General features: G+C 42.9%; 1 protein-coding gene across 1 annotated transcript in view; it reads right to left on the reverse strand.

Annotated features, from left to right (window-relative positions):
* The window catches only part of ZRANB1 (zinc finger RANBP2-type containing 1), a 35004-nt gene extending 16940 nt beyond the window's left edge, over positions 1-18064 (reverse strand). Inside the window, exons 1-3 of the mRNA XM_026039927.1 lie at positions 18045-18064; positions 5026-5123; positions 3451-4301 (exon numbers count right to left, since the gene is read on the reverse strand). Of these exons, the coding sequence (XP_025895712.1) occupies positions 3451-4264 (814 nt within the window). The 5' untranslated portion in view covers positions 4265-4301; positions 5026-5123; positions 18045-18064. The remainder of the gene's footprint in view (positions 1-3450; positions 4302-5025; positions 5124-18044) is intronic.
* Between the last annotated feature and the right edge of the window lie 265 nt (positions 18065-18329).

Here is an 18329-nt window from a genome sequence, read left to right on the forward strand (position 1 = left end):
CTCTCAGTCGTCTCCCTCAYGCTGCTGATGGGGGAGAGTGACAGAGCTGCCTCCCTGGGCCGCACCAGGAGAGCACTCTCCAYCTCCCACACTGCTGGAGACACGGGAGCACCCGGGGCTTGAGGAGAAAGGAAAAGGACCAGGAACGCAGCTCTTTTCTGCAGTGGGGCCCAGTACAGCAGCGCCCGGAGCCACCTCTGTGCRCGCCGCCCTCGTGGAAACAGCACCAGGACTGCGGAAGCCGCCACGAGTCCCAGGCACCAGCCTCAAACTCACACAAGGGTTAAMTTTTAATATATATTAGCTCCTTCTCTTTCCCCTTCCTCCCCTCCAAAAGAGGGAGGTCACCTTACATTTCACGTTAACCTTCTCCTGGGCCAGCACAATAGGAGGCCGGTGTCCCCGCAGGAACAGTCAGTGAGTTCTCATTTAGCTCAAGCTAGCACCGGTTGTAAGTTGTGTTACTCATTAACCACATTTACTAGATGTTCTGCATGGATTTTGATAAATTCTGACTAAAACCACTGAGTCACACCTCTAAAACCTCACCCTTGGGAGAGCAGATCATCCACTGCATACAAGCACTGCTGCAAAACCCAAGYCAACAACCCAACCTGGGGGGTCTGAGCACATTTCCTTGCAGAGGCTGGAAGGGGTAACAGCCTTAGGAATCTTTGGCAAGAGGTCCCTGCATCCCAGAAACTGCGCGTGCCAAAACATCATAGCTCCATTCAGCACATTTTGTCCAGCTTACTGCACAGAATAGGAACCTTGCTGGCACATTTAGTAACTGACACGTACAGAGCATTAATGGATGTTCCCAAGACGACTCAAAGGCCACACGTGCAGGTCATTGTTAACATCCACACAATGAGATACACATCTTGGTATCTTGCCTAAGCACAAGTGGAGAAGAAAAGCTGTCTGATAACAGTTGCTGTAAGATTTCACATTCAATAAAAAACAATAAAAATAATAAAAAAAGAATTTAAGAGAAGCTAGATGAGAATCTAAGCAACTGGTCTAAGGCATCACAATCAAATATTTGCCTTGGTACCTTCCAGAAGGCCTCACCTTCTACRATACCCCCTTCTTTTTCAAGGAGATGCAACTAGTCTGCCTGGAATAACTCCTACTCGTGCTCCTCTCGACCTCTGCAGCTCCAGGAAAAGCTGGACTCTGTATAGGAAGAAGCCTGTGCTGGTGCAGCTCCCTCATGGAAAACAGACAGCAAAGGGACCCCCCAAAACTGGTTTARCTCCAACTTAGAGCGACACACTCTGGGCTTACCAAGCCTTAAACTGCCACTTGACAGCTGCTTGACACYAACACCTCATACTCGCTCTGTCCATTTTCAGACTTACCTGGTAAATCACAAGAAGCTGCTTTTACAAATGATCACGTTGCCTAATGCTTTACAAGAGCTCCAGCTGACTAACAAATAAGAAGCTACTAAGTCACAGCAACTCAGCTGCTTTCATGGTGAGACCTTAAGCCCCAGGCACAACGGTTCAACCTAAAGTGAGGTGGTTTCAACGTGTCACACGAGGACACCAAAAGAACCTGAAGTTCGACCCAACTGCTTTTAAGTTTTGTGGTTAGACCGGTATTACCTTTCCAGCAAAGAGAGGTCCTGYAGGATATTGAGACTTTATCACAAAAGCAGCTGTAAGGTTTAATCAGTCCTCCCAAAAGTTTTTCCTATCGGGAAGAACACTGGGGGGCAGTGGAGGAGGTAGGGGTAAAACCACTGATATGCAAAATGCAGTTCTGAAACAGAGCATTAACYAACTGCTTTGGTGTTTCTGTGTGGAGTTATGAAGCACAGCAAGTTTTTATGGAAAGGAATCCATGAAATTCTGAGAAGTCAGCATCCACAACGCTGTTTTCCTTTAAGCTTTCTCAATATGCATCTTAACGGGATACCTAAAAGTATTTTCATTTAAAATCAACCAGACTGACAGTTTTCATGAGCATCGTTTTCCAAAGGTCACATGCAGTTTTATAATCTCAAACACCACTGAAAAAACTTGCAAAACTCATGTTCCAAAATATAAACTGCACCCATGCCCACGCAGATTAAACCCAAAACCACACCTCAAAATGCTGCAGAATAGTCCGTTTTTCCCTCGCTCTTCAAGAAGCRGAGAACAAAAATCTCCAACAGTTTACACAACTGCTATCAGGGTGCAAGTTAGACATTTGTGAGGCACAGGAATGACCTTTGAAGACTGATCTAGAGCATTCAGCATCTTACAGAACTTGAAACACACGCATTTCCATTGCTTCACTTCACACAGAAAGAGCACCACACATCTGCTAGCAGGGAAAGAGCTGAAGCTTGCAGCAAACATCCAAGAATCTATTTGTTTTCAAGAGAAATTGCTTTGTGACTATTTATCCAACACAAAGCTAGAACAGAATACTTACTAACTCAGAGAAACCAAATCTCCAATAACCAACAGCAGTTACACCTGATCAAATACATTAAATAACTGCACCACAAATTAGTTTTTCAATAATAAATGTCAAACAAAGCGACTCAACAAAACTTCGCGGAATAGCAAGCAACATACCAGGAATGCTAGAGCTTCAAATGAAGTTGTCCTACTCTAAAAATAGGGGTCTGTTTCAAGTGCTTAACCTGCTCGAGTGCTAGGGCACAGCCATCTTCTTCTGGGAAGTTAGAGCACAAATCTGAACTCACAAGGTCAACAAGCGGAGAAAACCCTGCTCTTGCCAGTCAGCATTGCGAGAATTACCCCGAACCTCCTTAGGGAAGCACTAACACACAAACAAAAGTGGTATTTGAACTTTTTGAATTCTTTGACTACCAAAATACTCTTAGTAAGCCCATAAACATTTCCAGCACAGTATCTGCATTGCTGCATTACTGCGTTCAAGGTCAGTATTGCACGCGCAGTTTCTTGGAGCTACATATTTTTGTGTTATTTTTAACATCTGACAGAGCATCTTGTACTGTTAAGCTCTGCACTGTTTACAAATACTCCCAAGCTGCAGCTGCTGATTCTGCCAGCAGGTCTTACCATGGTAAAGAGTCACCTTAACACCCCATAAGGGCAGTTTTTACACTCCATGTGCGGTACATCGTTTTGCAGACTGGTTTGGGAGTTTTCCAACTATTGGGCTACCCAGGACAACAAAACTGGTTTACAAGGAAATCCACTGCTACAAAAGGTCAAAAAAAAAGAAAAACCACCCCAGCACATTTGCTGCCGAAGAAAAAGCACAAGTCCAACCCTGYTCAGTTAAAGGATTAATTCTGCACTGTCACTCAGCAAGTGTTATTTCCACATTTGATTCACTCTTTAAATTAAAAAAAAAAAAAATCTGTTTCAAACAATTTTCAAATTTCCATTTCCATTCCTCATCCTCCCATAATACTTAGCCATAGGCACTAACAGCATAACATAGCAACAAACAACTTACCAACACAAGCATTTAAAAACAGCCAGTCAGTCTTTTTCATTCTGTTTTTTATTTGCTTTAGTTTTTTGAAGTCAACTTCAAGTTCTTCCTTGCTGCCAACGGCTCCAGCCAACTCAATTCTTTGGAAATCCATTTTTACATCGGATTCACGTTTGGTTGTAGGTGGAGATCTTCTTTGGCTATTACCACTACTACAGCTCCCTCTCCATCGAGCTCTGTCTTGCTCGTTTATGATGGAAGAAGCCTCTTCCGTGTCTGCCAGTTCTATTGCTTCTATGTTGTTGGGTCGGGGATGGTCACACACAACGCATTTTCTGGCCTTCGCCCAGTTTTCATATGTACAAACAGAACAAGTCCAATGCTGAGCCCTAGTGTTCAGTTTATTTCTGTCATTGTATTCCTCACAGGGATCAACAGAAAAAGGAACTGCTCTTGAGCCAGATCCTGAAGACTGAGGAGACTCCGTGGGACTCCTGGTCCTGCGCTGGGACAAGCACTGAGTGCATCGTATCGCTCTCGGCCAGTTCAAGTACGTGCACATGTGGCATGACCATTTATTTGCACTTTCCATACTGTAAGATGACTTAACCCTGGGTCTTGCGCTAGAATCTGGACATATCAAAGGGCTGCTCCCTCCTTCAGTGCTCGAAGGATCCCAGTCTCTACCAATATCACTTGAACCACTTTTAAATGGATCTTCTGTGATAATTGTTCCACTAGGTCGCTGAGCACGGCACATGGTACATTTGATTGCAGATGGCCAATTTTCGTAGGTGCAATACTCACAAGCCCATTTAATTCCACGTTCTGTCATCGTGCACTTCTTGAAATGGACTGCGTCAGGCAGAAAGCTAAGTAACCAAAATACACCATTAGTATACAAGGGCTGCAAAGAACCTCCTTTTCCTTAAAAAAATCTCATAACCCAGGTGACACACATTAATCCAAAGAATATGAATATACTACTAGGGCACTGTTAGCACATAGTAGGGGTATGAACTGCATATAAGACTTAAGCTAAATGACTCTGAATTAAGCTGCTTTCCATACACTGCACTTTTAAATGCAGATTTCAGAATTCCCCAAGGCAGAAATGAAACTAGGCCCTGCATTTCAGGTAATCCTTAGATCTGAATGGAGGCTTCAGCACAAAATTCAGTGGAAAGATATATATTAAGTGCCAGGAACACCAGAAGAGACCAATAGGGCTGCAGAAATAGGTCAGGAGGATTCAACTACCAAAAACTCTATGCGAATACAGCAGCACAGGAAAAGAACACACTCCAACATCTCTTTTGCAACATCTCTTTTTCCACATCAGAGAAGGAGCAAATGAGGAGACAGTTATACAGAAAGCAAGCAATCTAGCTCCTTTTGGAGAGGGTAAAAGCAATCACATTACGTGCACAGGTTTGAAAATATTATATGTGCTTAACCAAGATCATGCCTCAATTGGACACCACACGTAAGATTAGCATGTAGCTAAAAGAACACCAAACAGCAAGCACAAGCTACGTCTGTTGACAATTAGGACTTGTAGTCCACAATCTACATTTCAATTTAGTTCCAACTCACTTTTTCTCTAATGAAGAAGAGATTCCRTCTTCATGCTGGCTCGGACCTTTTACTCAGACTGCCAAATATGAAGGACGAGACTAASCAGATAACTATTCCTGTAAACAGAATGAAAACAGAATCATTATAGGCTTCCTACTGGACCTGAGTAACCAGAAAGTTAATTATTGAACGCCACACCTATTCTGATCCTAATTTATTTGTTTAAAGCCAGCCATGACCTCTTGAGACTAGCATGTAGACTGTTTAAAATAAAATCAAAGTATAAAGGGGACCAACTACAATCCATCAGTCACTCTACTAAAGTAGAAGAATTAGATTCAAACATCTGTGAACTTAAACCACAATCTCTGTAAACAGCCTGATCTGAATCTGAAACTTAGGATGGGGAAGAAAAAAGGCTACAAGGGCAGTGGGTAGAGAGGATAAATGCAGGAAGGGATGAGACAGGTAAACAAACAATATGAAGGAAAACATAGAGACTATTTCCTCCCTTGGCACCAAACTGCTGCTCACTACATAAGACTCAAACATGCCACGTTCAAACACACAAACCATCCAAAATGGAAACTTATCCTGTTAGCTGGCTGACAACTCTCACATTCCTTATATTGCAAATCTTTCGTTTAATAGCAACACCCCAAAACTAGTGACAAAAAGCTCAACACAGGAGTTATGCAACAGGCTGAAATTCAAAATCTACGGTCATCAGACTCAAAGTTAATACCTGTTCTCCAACAGGAAGTCATTTAGGAGTTTGCACACTCTTCACTGAAAAACCTTCYCCCACATCTTGGTCTACCGGTCACAGCTACCCATCCGTCCGCATTTGCCAATCCAGACTGCCACAGAAAGCCCAAGCCCTCGGCTCTGCCCCTGCTCCGGGCTGCGGCTCCAACAGGCCGGATAGTTTTTCCAACAGCTCAACCTGCTGCTCTATTTACCAGATCAGGTGGCTCATGAATGAGGGGCTATCACATGGCGAGGACAGCGGAGGGCCAGGGCTCTCCTGTTCAGCAGCCGGGCGGGTTTGTGCGGCGGGAAAGCGGCCGAGCCATCGGGAACAGCGGCGGCCTCCTCGTGGCTCRGGAGCTGCTGTGCGTTTGGACAGCCCGGAGAGCCCTTCGCTCCCCGCTCCAGGTTGTAAAGCTGCGTCACGCCTAGGAATGTGCTGAGGAGGCAGTCGGGCTTCCTAGAGCTTCCCCTCACTACCAGCTCAGAAAAGCCCATGTCCAACGTGTTTAAAAAAGCACCCCCATATTTGTAATAAAATAGAAAAATACATAGGAATGGAAATAACTTAATTCTCCCTAATGCCATTTCTTTAACAGCGACATTTCAGACGCTTGGAAGATAAACCACTTTGGTACTCCATAAATTAAACAAAGCTTTACCAAATCCGTTCCGACATCAGAATACTTGATGCTYGATTTATCCACCCCTTTTAGTCACAGGTTTCTTTCCAGTTCTTCAAAGAACTCTTACATGACTTCAGCTTTTCTTAAACGAGCTCGTTCTTTGCAATAAGTGTAAAGCTCACAGATATTTACTGTTTTCTGGTTACGAAGGTCAGAGAATTAAAATGCTTCTGGGGGAGGAGAATCAAGATGCACATCACCAGGGCACCTGCCAGCTGCTACCACCAGAACGGAGAACAGCGGCTTTACCTATGCTACACTCAGAGAGGAAACAATAAAGTTCAAACAAAACAAAGCAGCTATTTCAGCAGTTCTACATCCGATACAAGCTTGGGAACAATTTCTACCTGATCTGAAGCTGGTTATTCTGAGCAGGTTGCTCTTTCAGTCTCAACCCTCCAAGCAGCCCTAGCTAGATCTGTAAGAAGAGTTTCACGTGCCCCGTTTGTAAAACCTTAAAGCAATTCAGCAATTCCCACTGCAAACAAATCCCAACTCACGTCTGGGATTTGGGGCAGGAGGAAGAAATCAAAACATCGTGTGCTTGACTGACATGAGCTCTGGGAAGAGACTGCGTGGTGCAAAGGCAATCTAAATGAGCACCGACATATTTATTATTTAACAAACAGCATCACTGTACATCGAGTTACAGGAAAGCTTTTATACAGATCACAAGACTGGATTTTTAAGCTGCAGCTACTCTCTGCACCCCTYTGAAAGCTGTATGTTTTCAGCCACAGTTCTCAGAGGGGCTGAGCATCTGCAGCTCCAAGAGGCTCTATCTGAGCTCACAGCCTCCACGTGTGAGGCCTCGGGTCATTATGAAGGAAAGGACATCCAAAGTCTTATACGGAATAATGCAATTGCTAARTGTAATTTAAAGTCATTTTTAATATCAAAAAACACTTCAGAGTCTTATTCTCTTAGGACTGCAAACAAATGTTGSTAATCTTCCAGTATCAAAAAGATTATCCAAAGGTTTTCACAATATTTCAAAACTTCTTTTGCATTTCAAAGGCCTTTAGCTTTTCCAGATGTATTTTATCAGTAACACTGGAGGAAAACTGGTCCAGCAGAGGAYGGTCTCAGAACTGCGTGTGCTAGTTGTATATTTCCATAAGAACAGTTTAACTGACAAGAAACTGATGCATTACTCTGAATATGCAACTCAGTGAGTCTGTTCAACAAACTGCCCAACTGCAACGACAAAAACAACACAGAGGCTCCTTGCTCTTTGCTAGCTCTGCTGATACTGACTACAGCACAGCTAAAAGGGTGCTTTTTCTTACATATTTTTCAGAAGAATTTCCTTAAGGGGAGGTTTCCACGTTAACYGTCACTTGAGATTCCCCATGGAGAAGCTGAATCCTGTAGTATCTCCTCTCCTGGGGGAATAGCATGGCAGTGACCACAAGGTCAGCTTCAATGTCCAGTGCATGAAATTAAACCCTACAGAGCTCCAGTGTATGCACTGTGCTAAACACCTTTCAGATAGACAGAAGCATATATTAAATTCTGAATAGAAGCATAATTAAATTCTTATACATTGCCAAAAGTTGCTGGAATTTTCCAATGCCAAGATTAAATTAATTAAAACAAGCCAACAAAAGGTTATCTATAAATCTATAATAAATAACCAGATTTTTTTGGTTTTACTTTGTTTCAACTTGCACAAACRTTATTGTTCTCAGCTGCCTGGAAACATACTAAATGGCATACAGAAATAGGGAAGAAACMATGAAGTCAAATAACATTTTTGCAGCAGGAGGGAGCTACACTCCCCTCCTTGCAAGTCAATTATTCACTGCCACCAAAAGTTAATTTTCCCCTGGACTCAAACAACCAACATTGTGATTTTTTCTTAATGGCCTTTCCCATTTAACAGACCAGCAGCAGATCTAGGCCAGCCCACACTAAGGATTTCTGCTGGGCTGCTTATGTCAGAGGCACATCTGCTAGCAGAAACCCCACAAAATTACACTGGTCAAATCACTTTTCCCATTTTAATTCATTTTGCTTATATGCAATGATCTTCAGAGTTAACTYTGCTTTTGTATTTACATCCAAACTAGGAAACTTGACGGGTCTAATACACCTGTAAAGAACTCAAAGTTCAAGTATGACCTTAATCTTCAGCAAGACTTTCCAAAGCAGGAGAAAAATAAAAATAAAAATACAAGACCTCTCCTCCCTTCTTGATGCAGCTGCTTCTTGTAGTTTGTTCAAAAAAAAAAAAATGAAAGAAACAGCTCTCTTTTTATTTTAAAACACCGCAAAGCAACAAACAAAACAAGCAATGATAATGTTTCACTTTCTTTAGAAGTATCTATTAACTCAACAGCTTGGGGGTGAAAAGTAACAGCTTTTTTCTGACCACACAAAAGGGTAAAAAAGAAACACAACCGCAAGGCAATACATGAGATCAAACAGCAGCACTTTCCCTGGCAGCAATCACAAAAATACCACAATTCATAATACTTAGAGGCACAACTGCTAAAAAATGGGCTCAGAGAGCTGCAGTTTTTCAACAGTGGCTGGACACGTTGCTGCAAAGCAAATCTAGACATGTGCTAATATTGGGTGGACACAGAGCTTTCTGAGGAAAARCTACCTAGGACTAACACCACAACTTGACAACTTTGCTAAAGTGTTGCTCCTTGTCACTTATCACTGCCTCAAGTTCCATTTGGATTGTAATAAAAATACTTTTTTTTTCTTGGAAAATTCAAGTTGCTTTACATAAAAATAAAGTTCCTAAGTTTGTCAAATTAAAAGCCATGAGCAGCAGAGAAACAAAACAAAAAACCCCACAGATCTCAGAAGTTAAAAACCACACATCCAGGTTAACTTCTTACAGGACTACATAGGAATTTAGATGGTTTTAGCTGGTGTTTTTTTTTTCCTTTCTGTTAGAGAAAGTTAGAAAACTGTCTTTTCTATAGTTCATCTCGCTGTTTCCAAACAGTTTATAATTACTGCCACTATCCAGCTTTGTTTCTGACTCTATCCTTGGTAACTGTTAAAATCACACATAACCTGTACTAAGGGACTCCTTCAATGTAAGTCTTGCTAATTTGCTTACACATCCAATAAAAATTGAAGGTCTAGGGAACACGCCTCTGCATGACTATGCTATAGGTTAAAAAAAGGAGACAACATTTCTTTTTCAAAATTGAAAATTCACTAAAAAACTCAAGTATTTCTTAGAAAAAAAGATAGTTATTTAGTTGCCTTCATAAATTGACTTCTGCTACCTGCATCCAAGAATCCTTGTGATAAACTACACTGTTAATACAATTTTTTAAAATTACACTTTGAAAGAAGCTACTTAAAATGTATTGCCAGTTATCAAGGAATCAAATTTCACATGAAACTGCCCTGGCTAGTTTCATGATAGAATTTCCTAAGGGGGAATTCTATTGACATTTTCTCTTTACTTACTATTTATTTTCATGCATCCCCCTCTCCCTTTTTTTTCCCCCCACCATTCCATCTCCATTYGTCTTGGAAGATCAGCAGAACGGCTTTGTCGAGAGCTAATTCAGCACGAAACTCAACAGGTCAGTATATTAAAAGCATAAAAGCTCCACCAAAGCCTCCACGCTTTAAATGGAACAGGCCGTGGGTCCCGCCGTCGACTCCGCTGACCTTGTCAGCGAGAACCAAATCAGATCAGGGCCCAATCTGGAAGCTTAGCAGGCAGGGCACTAACTACATATTAGAAACGCGAGCGGAAGGATTACTGCAGAGTCACAGATRTAGAAGCGTTTTCTATACGAGGAATTTAACAGGGCCGCATAGTTTGCTTTGACTGTTAGGACAATTCTTTTAAGTGGAAGAGCTTAAAGCCCAACAGACTGCCAAAAAGGAGGGCAGGGGTTTCATGCTAGGAAGAGATCAGCTGAACATTTTTCTGCAATCTGCTCAATAAGGGTTTTTTCTTGAAGTCATCATCTGCTGACACTGGCTGCTTCACCAAGACTCAATGGCTGTTTGCAACACAGAGCAGGGAAGAGCCTAACCTTACAGAAAGCAGAATCCCTTTCTGACAGGCATAATGTGCTCTGAGTGTATGAGAAGGTCCCCAGCCCTTCCATCCTCACCCAGGAAGGACATTGCTCTTGAGACACACAGTCACGAGCTCTGTTCTTGGAGTGGCTGCARCACAAGCCTGCTCTCCACAGGGTAACAGGACGAAAATTGCTGMCTGAGGGGTAGCATCGTCAAGTAAAAGCTGGCCCAAATCTCCATTCTGGGGAAGACGACCAAAAAAGTTGCTATGAGATTCTACACAACAGCCTCACTGGCTGTGTAAGAAACACAATCTTGTAGGATCTAGCAACAATCTTGTAGGACAACATTTTAAGTTAGCATTTTCATTCGGTTTGGATAGGCTAGGTTATCAACACACATTGTGCAGGCTGCAGATGTTAAGTATAACCTGCTTCGTATTGATGGAGCAGGTGGAGCCCTGCTTTCTCCACCACCAACAAAAGTTTAAAATTCATGGTCAGAACTCACCTAGTGACCAGAGCTTCATTTTATCTACAGTTAATCAATATATTTTTCCATTTTGAAATGAAACACTAATCCATAAATCAAAGCATCTTAAGTCTACTTTGTTAGATTTATATTCAGAAAAAAACACAGGGTTTGCTTTCAGTTTTCTTCTCACTACTCTCATCAGATTTCTAATGCAATTGCTGCCATTTCAAGTGATCCATGAAGAGCAGCTTCATACAAGTGACAGGATTTACACGCAGTTTTGGTGTAAGGCGATACCGAATTCTGCAGCTGCTCTGTGCAGCAAGTCAAACATTTCAACAGGTACAGATTTGGGGTAGGGAGCAGGATCTGAAATACAAGAGCTGCAAAAGGACTTCAGCTCAGGACACAGACTTAACTACGAACAGACTTTCCTGCCACCTGGTAAGCTCAATGTCATGCAGCTCCAGTTGTAAAGATGTTTAGTTCCAACTTGCTAAGAGTACAGGCAGTTATTACCCATAGCACCCACAACCAAGCTGAAGTTACCTTAAGTTACCTTAAAAGTTATCTTTGAACTATTGAGATTTTGTGAATCTTTACAAAATTTGAAAATTTGGAATTAACAAATATATAACAGTACTAAGCATTCCTTCTCTTCTGGTGTTTGATACTTAAAACACTTTTGTTTAAGCCCACTCTTCACCATTACAGTTGATCCTACTGTAAAACTCAAATACAAATTCCAATTTTATTTGTTACTGATCTTAATTGGGTCAAACCACATCTTCCTATTGAGCAGTCAGTTAAAAGTTCGGAGAGCATTAACTGCTGAGAACAAGCTCTACAAGGCMATGAGAGTGGCTTGCAATCCAGCAGCCTTTCTTGCTTCAAAAGATTGAGGGCAGAGGGATATTTAACTCATTTAAAAGTGAACAACTGCTTAGATGAGATGTTACCCCATACTAGGGAGGACTAGATACAGCTGCTTACTTAGAAACCAATGCCATTTGGGAAAATGAGAGTAAGCAGATCAGCAGTTACATAATACATCAGCATCTCCCACACAAGACTAATCAAAAGCCAAACCGACTCAAAATAATGAGCTACAATAGAAAACTCACAGAACTACASGCATTACCCAGCAATGACATTTAGTTGATTTAATTATCATGAATACTCAGCAACAGATGCCTACTGGCTCAAAAATAAGAGGTATGGCGTGGTAACATACATAATAAAACACAACAGATTTGTTCAACGGAGTTCACGTTGAAGAAGTTGGGTTTCTTTTTTTAAATAAAGAGGCAGGCCAAAAACATATTTTATATGTGTTTAGACTACATGCCTAAAACATAAGACTCGGTTTTGTTTAGATCTCAGCCACCCTTACACAAGATGAGGAAAAACAGATGTTAAACTCCGAATACAAAACAAACTGTGGAGCTGGACATCAGAACATAAAAACATTTAAACCTATCCAGCTACCAAGGAACTCAATATTAAACTTGTACATTGACAAGCAGTTCTCGTAATTATCCTCTAGATCCCCTCAAGAGCAGCTACCCGTAATTTAGAACACGGCTCTATCCAGACACATTCACCATTTGGCCTCCAAATAAAAGGAGGCCTGCGCCCTTTCAGCACCCACTCCTAGGTCATTTCCTCTTAATTAACAGCAAGCTCCTTCCAGGTACAGTTAAGGACATTTCTGGTACATGTGCTTGCAATTGGGAGTGTCATGAAGGCTTCAAGCTCTAGTGCCAAATCCCATGCAGTTATGTCCAATGTTTTACGCAGCTCTTTAAAAGCTCAGAGATACAGGAGAAAAGATTCTCCTCCCAAAAAAAAAAWTTATTAAAAGATGAGCAGCTCTTTTTTTTTTTTAAATCACTGTTACACACTTTATGTATTTTATCATTTGTAATCCATATTTTGTTCACAGTGCAAAGCTAAACTGTGCGAGGAATTTGGTACTGGTAAAAAAAAGTCCCAGTCCTAAAGCAGGGAGCTACTGGAGGTGGGGGAGGAGAAGGGCAGAAGTTTCTGCTAAAGACAACACTGAACAATCTTCTTTAAATAAACCATTTTAAAAGCTATGAGGTGACAATTATTTTTATCCCTGCCAAACTAAACAGTAATGCAGAGGTCAAAAAAATGTAGATAGTCCCAGAGGCCCCCCGGCCCTTTGGTGAGATAAAAATTGCTTCTCACCACAGTGAGCGGCAGCCTTTACTGCCGGAGTCTAAACTCACAGGCCTGGGTCTAAAGGTGTAGAAAGTTGTGCATTTTTAAGAAACTTAGCACAAAATAAATCTGCAAAAATCAATCATAGCTAGCGGGAAATGAAACAAAAAAAGAGTTTAGCACAAAACAAGYGTCTATTCAACAGTCCTTGAAAGCACAGAAGAGGTAAGACCCAGAACTTAAGGAAGCATTTCTTCACTGTGAGGGTGACARAGCACTGGAACAGGCTGCCCAGAGAGGTTGTGGAGTCTCCTTCTTTGGAGATCTTTAAAACCCGCTTGGATGCAGCCCTATGCCACGTGCTCTAGGGGACCCTGCGCGAGCAGGGGGGTTGGACTCGATGACCTCTGAGGTCCCTTCCAACCTTCGGCATTCTATGATTCTATGTTTGGAGGAAGGCTCCAYTGCAAGAAGGAATTCAGCGAGCAGTCCTCCCAGAAACGTGATGGGTGTGATAGGTGTCTCATCCCCATTCTCCTGCCTGTGATCTAAGAAAAAAACATTTCCAAACCCATCAGCTTGAAAGAAGTTCAAGTCATCAGTAATGTATTTATGTGTGGTCTTTACAACCAAGGTAAGACTCTCCCATAACACCCGCATTGATCTCTGCAAACATGAGACCTCCTATTCTTTGCAAGAATTATCCGTATTTATAAAATCATGGTTGTTTTGTTGGATCATGTAGCGACTGTACACTCCCTAAAGCCTGCAGCTTTCAAATGAGTGCTCCTAAAACAGCACATAGAACTTCAAAGCCACTAAAAGACATCTTGATCATTAGAGTCTATCAAAACAGACCACTTGAGCTTATTTTGCTTTCCAGGGTCTTGTAAGCAACAGTTCGGCTACATTTTTTCAGTTTAGTTTGGGGAAAATAACTCCTGTCTGACTAAAACAGCACCCACATATCTTACAAAGGTCAGTTAGCGTTGTAAACACCCTGGTAGCTCAGACTTTCCCTATTTTGTCAGGAACAGCTACTCAAAAATAGCTACTAAATCAAATCAAAGTCAAAGAAGCAGAAGGAGGATCTCTCAACCTCAACAGCTGTTGACAAAGCAATGGTAAACATGCTCCTAATAAAATGTCACCGTGTACTGACTTCTGGTGCAGAAGAGGCTGCAGTTTCTTTCCTTACAGGCAACTGTTTCAGGAAAAAGCCCTATTTGCACTTATGAAAGCCGACAAACCCAGACAGCAAGTTGCACATCGGGCATTCATTTTGTACTTCGCTCCTACTGCTTCAAGCATTTTCAGTTCAATCGGAACTCAGTCGTAGAAAGCAATGTAAATTTTGTGCCTTCTCCAGTATTTGTCTTAAAAGGACTCACTCTTGCTAAAATAAAACGCAAACATGAATGCAAGAAAAAAAAGGAGCCACTCCCAGCAGCATTATCACATTACTGGAGTACACCACACAAAAACTATATCCTTGTTTTAAGGACAAGCAGGACAGATTATATCAGGATAAATTTAAATAGCCAAATGGAAAAAGGCCAACTTAATTATATCTGGTGCACAGGAGAGATGGAGAAGGCTGCAAACTTGGCTGCTTCTGCAGAYATGGTGCTAAGCACATACACGGGGAGGAATGGAGGGAAAGATGCATCACCTCCCATTTTCCTTGGGAAAGCCACAAAACYGTTGAGGTGGGAAGGAAGAGACCTCTAGAGATTATCTAGTCCAACCCCCCTGCTCAAGCAGGAGCACCTAGAGCACATGGCACAGGGGCCCCTCTGAGCTCTGCCATCCAGCCAGATCTCAGTCCATCTCACTGTCCACTCACTTACCCCACAATTCCTTAGCTTTCCTATGAGGATGTTACGGGAGAAGGTATCAAAAGCCTTGCTGAAGTCAAGGTAGACAACATTTGGTAATTTCTTCTGCTTTCTTGATGCGGTCTCTGGATCATGTATCTCTTTTGCAGAAACAGTTTGTTTTTCAAATCTCACTCCACTCATTCCCTGTTCTCCCCAGAACACCGCTCAAAGCTTGTTAACRGGAATGGAAAGAGAACTATTGATCTTACAGACTCAAGCTTTAAATGCCATAAAATTAAAGGCTGAAGCTAATGCAGAAAGTCCAGTTTACATTGTTCTAAAGTTTAACTGCACCACATGACATCTTAGCAGAACTTGTTGTAGCCTTGAATTCAACAAGAGGTTAAAGGGGGGGGGGGGGAAGAGTTAAAATTGCCTCACTCCATTCAGAAAAAGGAAAGCACTTTGTTTCTTTAAAGCCTCATATAATGCTTTGTTTGCTTCATAATCATACCAGAGATACCAAGGCCGGTCAAGATGTCACAAGTTATAGCTTTCAAAATCCCAATGAATTCTTCATTATGTAGGAAGGAGGAAATATATAGGTATTTTTCTATGCATGCATATTTTTCTATTAATTCCCTTCATTTTTTACATATGAGAACCTGTGCTTCAGCACCTGATGATGCAAAGGCAAACAAACAAGCAAAATCTCATAGTTATTAATTGAATCATTCTAATTCTTTGCAATTTAAAGCCATGTCAACGTTGTAACAAGGGGAAAAGTGTAAATACTAGCACGTAAAGTAYGATTATGTTGGAGAACTTGAAAACAAAACTTTTGTCTTTCAGTCGACTGCAACAAACCTCATGTAACTGACATTACAATGATATAATCACTGCTCTTGAATTTGATATTACCAGCCATTTGACAAGTAAAGCACTACCTTCTTCATCAGTTATTTTTGAATACATGACAGAGGGGAAAAAAAAGAAAAATATTCTCCTTTCAATTTTGCCTCCTTTCCTTCTTTATCTGTAGACACAGAAAAAAATAAATCAAGAACTCTATTATGGCTAAGTCAGCCATCTTCAGCTGCCCAACTTCAGTCCCATTTCAGTAACAGGAGACTGTGAATTGTGATTAATTCAGTTAAAGTGGGGATTACTTGTTGACATACATTTTGAATAGCTCAAAGGAAGATGTTCTGATCTGGAGGGACAAAGAGTCTGACATTATTAATAGAACTGGTTAACAACAACAGAAATCTGTACCAGCAGCTTAACTGCTTTGTTATCATTGATATAGATGAAGAATGAACTGATCTAAAGYTCTGCACAATCTCAGCTCAGGGCAAAACTCGTAAGGCAACGAAGTCGCAAGAGGGAAGCTCGCATCTACTCCATAACCACATTAAGCAGCAAGTAAAATTTCACATTAAAGTGCTCCAGTGCTTGTTTGAATATTCGATTGCATTAAAATAAAACTTCATATAATCAATACTTCAAGGGACTTTCTCCTTAAACTTCTAATGTACTCACAGACCTAACTACCTTGCACTAAGCTCTAAAGAGGGATGCAGTTTCTCCCCCATCAAAGGGATTTACAATCTCAATAATGCAAGATTAGAATGGTCACACACAAGCCTAATACAGAATATGCTTCCCTGTCTAGTTCTGTGTTTCACTAGCCTGCAATTTAAGCTATGCTTCCGTGAGGATAACGTCTACGTCATTCAGGGTTTCAAATGAATATTTCCAGCTACTACACTTCTGAGAAAATGCTAATGGAGACAAGACAGCAATGTATCACAGTCTGAKAAGACACCCCCCATCTCCTCGTCCTTATCAAAAGGACAGAAGGTAACAAACTTTTCTTCTTTCTTTCAAGAGAACTACACCACATAATTTAAGTTTCACCAACCCTACAAAACGCAACTCATCCAAACCACCTCCCTTTACTGCTGCCACAAGCCTAAATCCCAGCTATCTTTTACATCCCATACTCCAGACTTTGCACACTAAAGGACACGAGTGATTCCAACTCAACCTGGCCTTAGGAAGRAAGTAAATAAAGAATCCGTAAATCCTTCCGGCAGCTGGGCTCACCTGTACCCCGCTTTGTAACCAATGAAGAGAAAAAACAGGCTTTGCAAACCTCTTCTGCAATCACCTAGGACTAAATATTAGCTATAAACCCACATTAAATATAAGCACGCGCGCCAAGGTGTTAAATCCACATGCCAGCTCTGCTGATACAACATGCGGGGTGACGAGGGAGCAGACACTGCTCGTGCACACGCAGCCTGCCAAAGAAACGCGTTTGCGACACCCATTCCCAAGAAACCTGGGGAAAAAATGTTCTTCACTGTTACCACCCAAGGCCGGGAATGCCGTGGGGACCTGGAGTCGCTTGCCCGGCTTCTCCCAGCGCCGAGGGGAGCGGGACAAGCGGCGGCTCCGGACACAGGGACACGCTGGCCACCTCCACCACAAGTTGTGCCTCGTCCTGGCAGGAAGTTGCGGGCTGGGAATGGGAAAGCCAGGACACGGAGGCACTGGCAGAACACGCTACCACCGCTTACCTTGTTATTCTATCCACTTATTTCCCTTTTGTTTCTTAAATTAATTTAGTTCAGTTTCATCCAGGTAAGACCAAGCAGGAGCTGGACGCCTTCCTCACACTGCACTTTACTCCAGACCAAGGGCCAGCCCGCGATATTGCACGGAATTACACGCAACATCGCGTGACGAGCCTCGGCCGGGAATAAAGTTGGGAATAAACTGGAATTACACGCAGTCCCACGGAAAACTGCTGCCCAAAATGCACAAATATACTCCAGCGGCTCACATCACCACACCACGCAGACCCAAAAAAATAAGTGTTTTTTTAAAAAGTGTAGATAAATAAATAAATAAAAACAACTAAGCAAGCAGCCCGCGGCGGGGGGGCGGCAGAGACGTGACCTCGGCGGCACCGAGGCGCTGCGGCGGCTCCGCGCTGAGGGCAGCCACCTCCGCGGGGGCTCCCGCGGCCCCGCCGCCCCCCTGCCCAACGCCCCGCGCCCCCCGAAACGGCGGCCGCCCCCCCCTTCCCCCCGGCCATTACCTGGCGTCCCCTCCGGCGCTGCGAGCCGCCCGCGCCGCCCCCGGCCCGCTGCCTGCGGCGTCCGCTCCCCCCGCCCCCGCTCACGACATGGTCTCGCCCGGCGCGGCGGGGCTGGCGCGGCCGCGGGCGCGACCACTCTGCGGGCCGGGGGGAGCTCTGGGGGCGGGGGGGTTACGGAGCGCTCGCCCCCGCGCCCCGCGCTCCTCTAATGGCGGCGGCCGGAGCGGCCCAAAGCAAAATAAACCCCCGTACGGCAAAGGGGGCCGCACGTCAGCGCCGCCTGCC

This window comes from Nothoprocta perdicaria, unplaced genomic scaffold (genome assembly GCF_003342845.1).
Source record: "Nothoprocta perdicaria isolate Ctin4 unplaced genomic scaffold, notPer1 scaffold_247, whole genome shotgun sequence".
Classification (NCBI taxonomy): domain Eukaryota; kingdom Metazoa; phylum Chordata; class Aves; order Tinamiformes; family Tinamidae; genus Nothoprocta; species Nothoprocta perdicaria.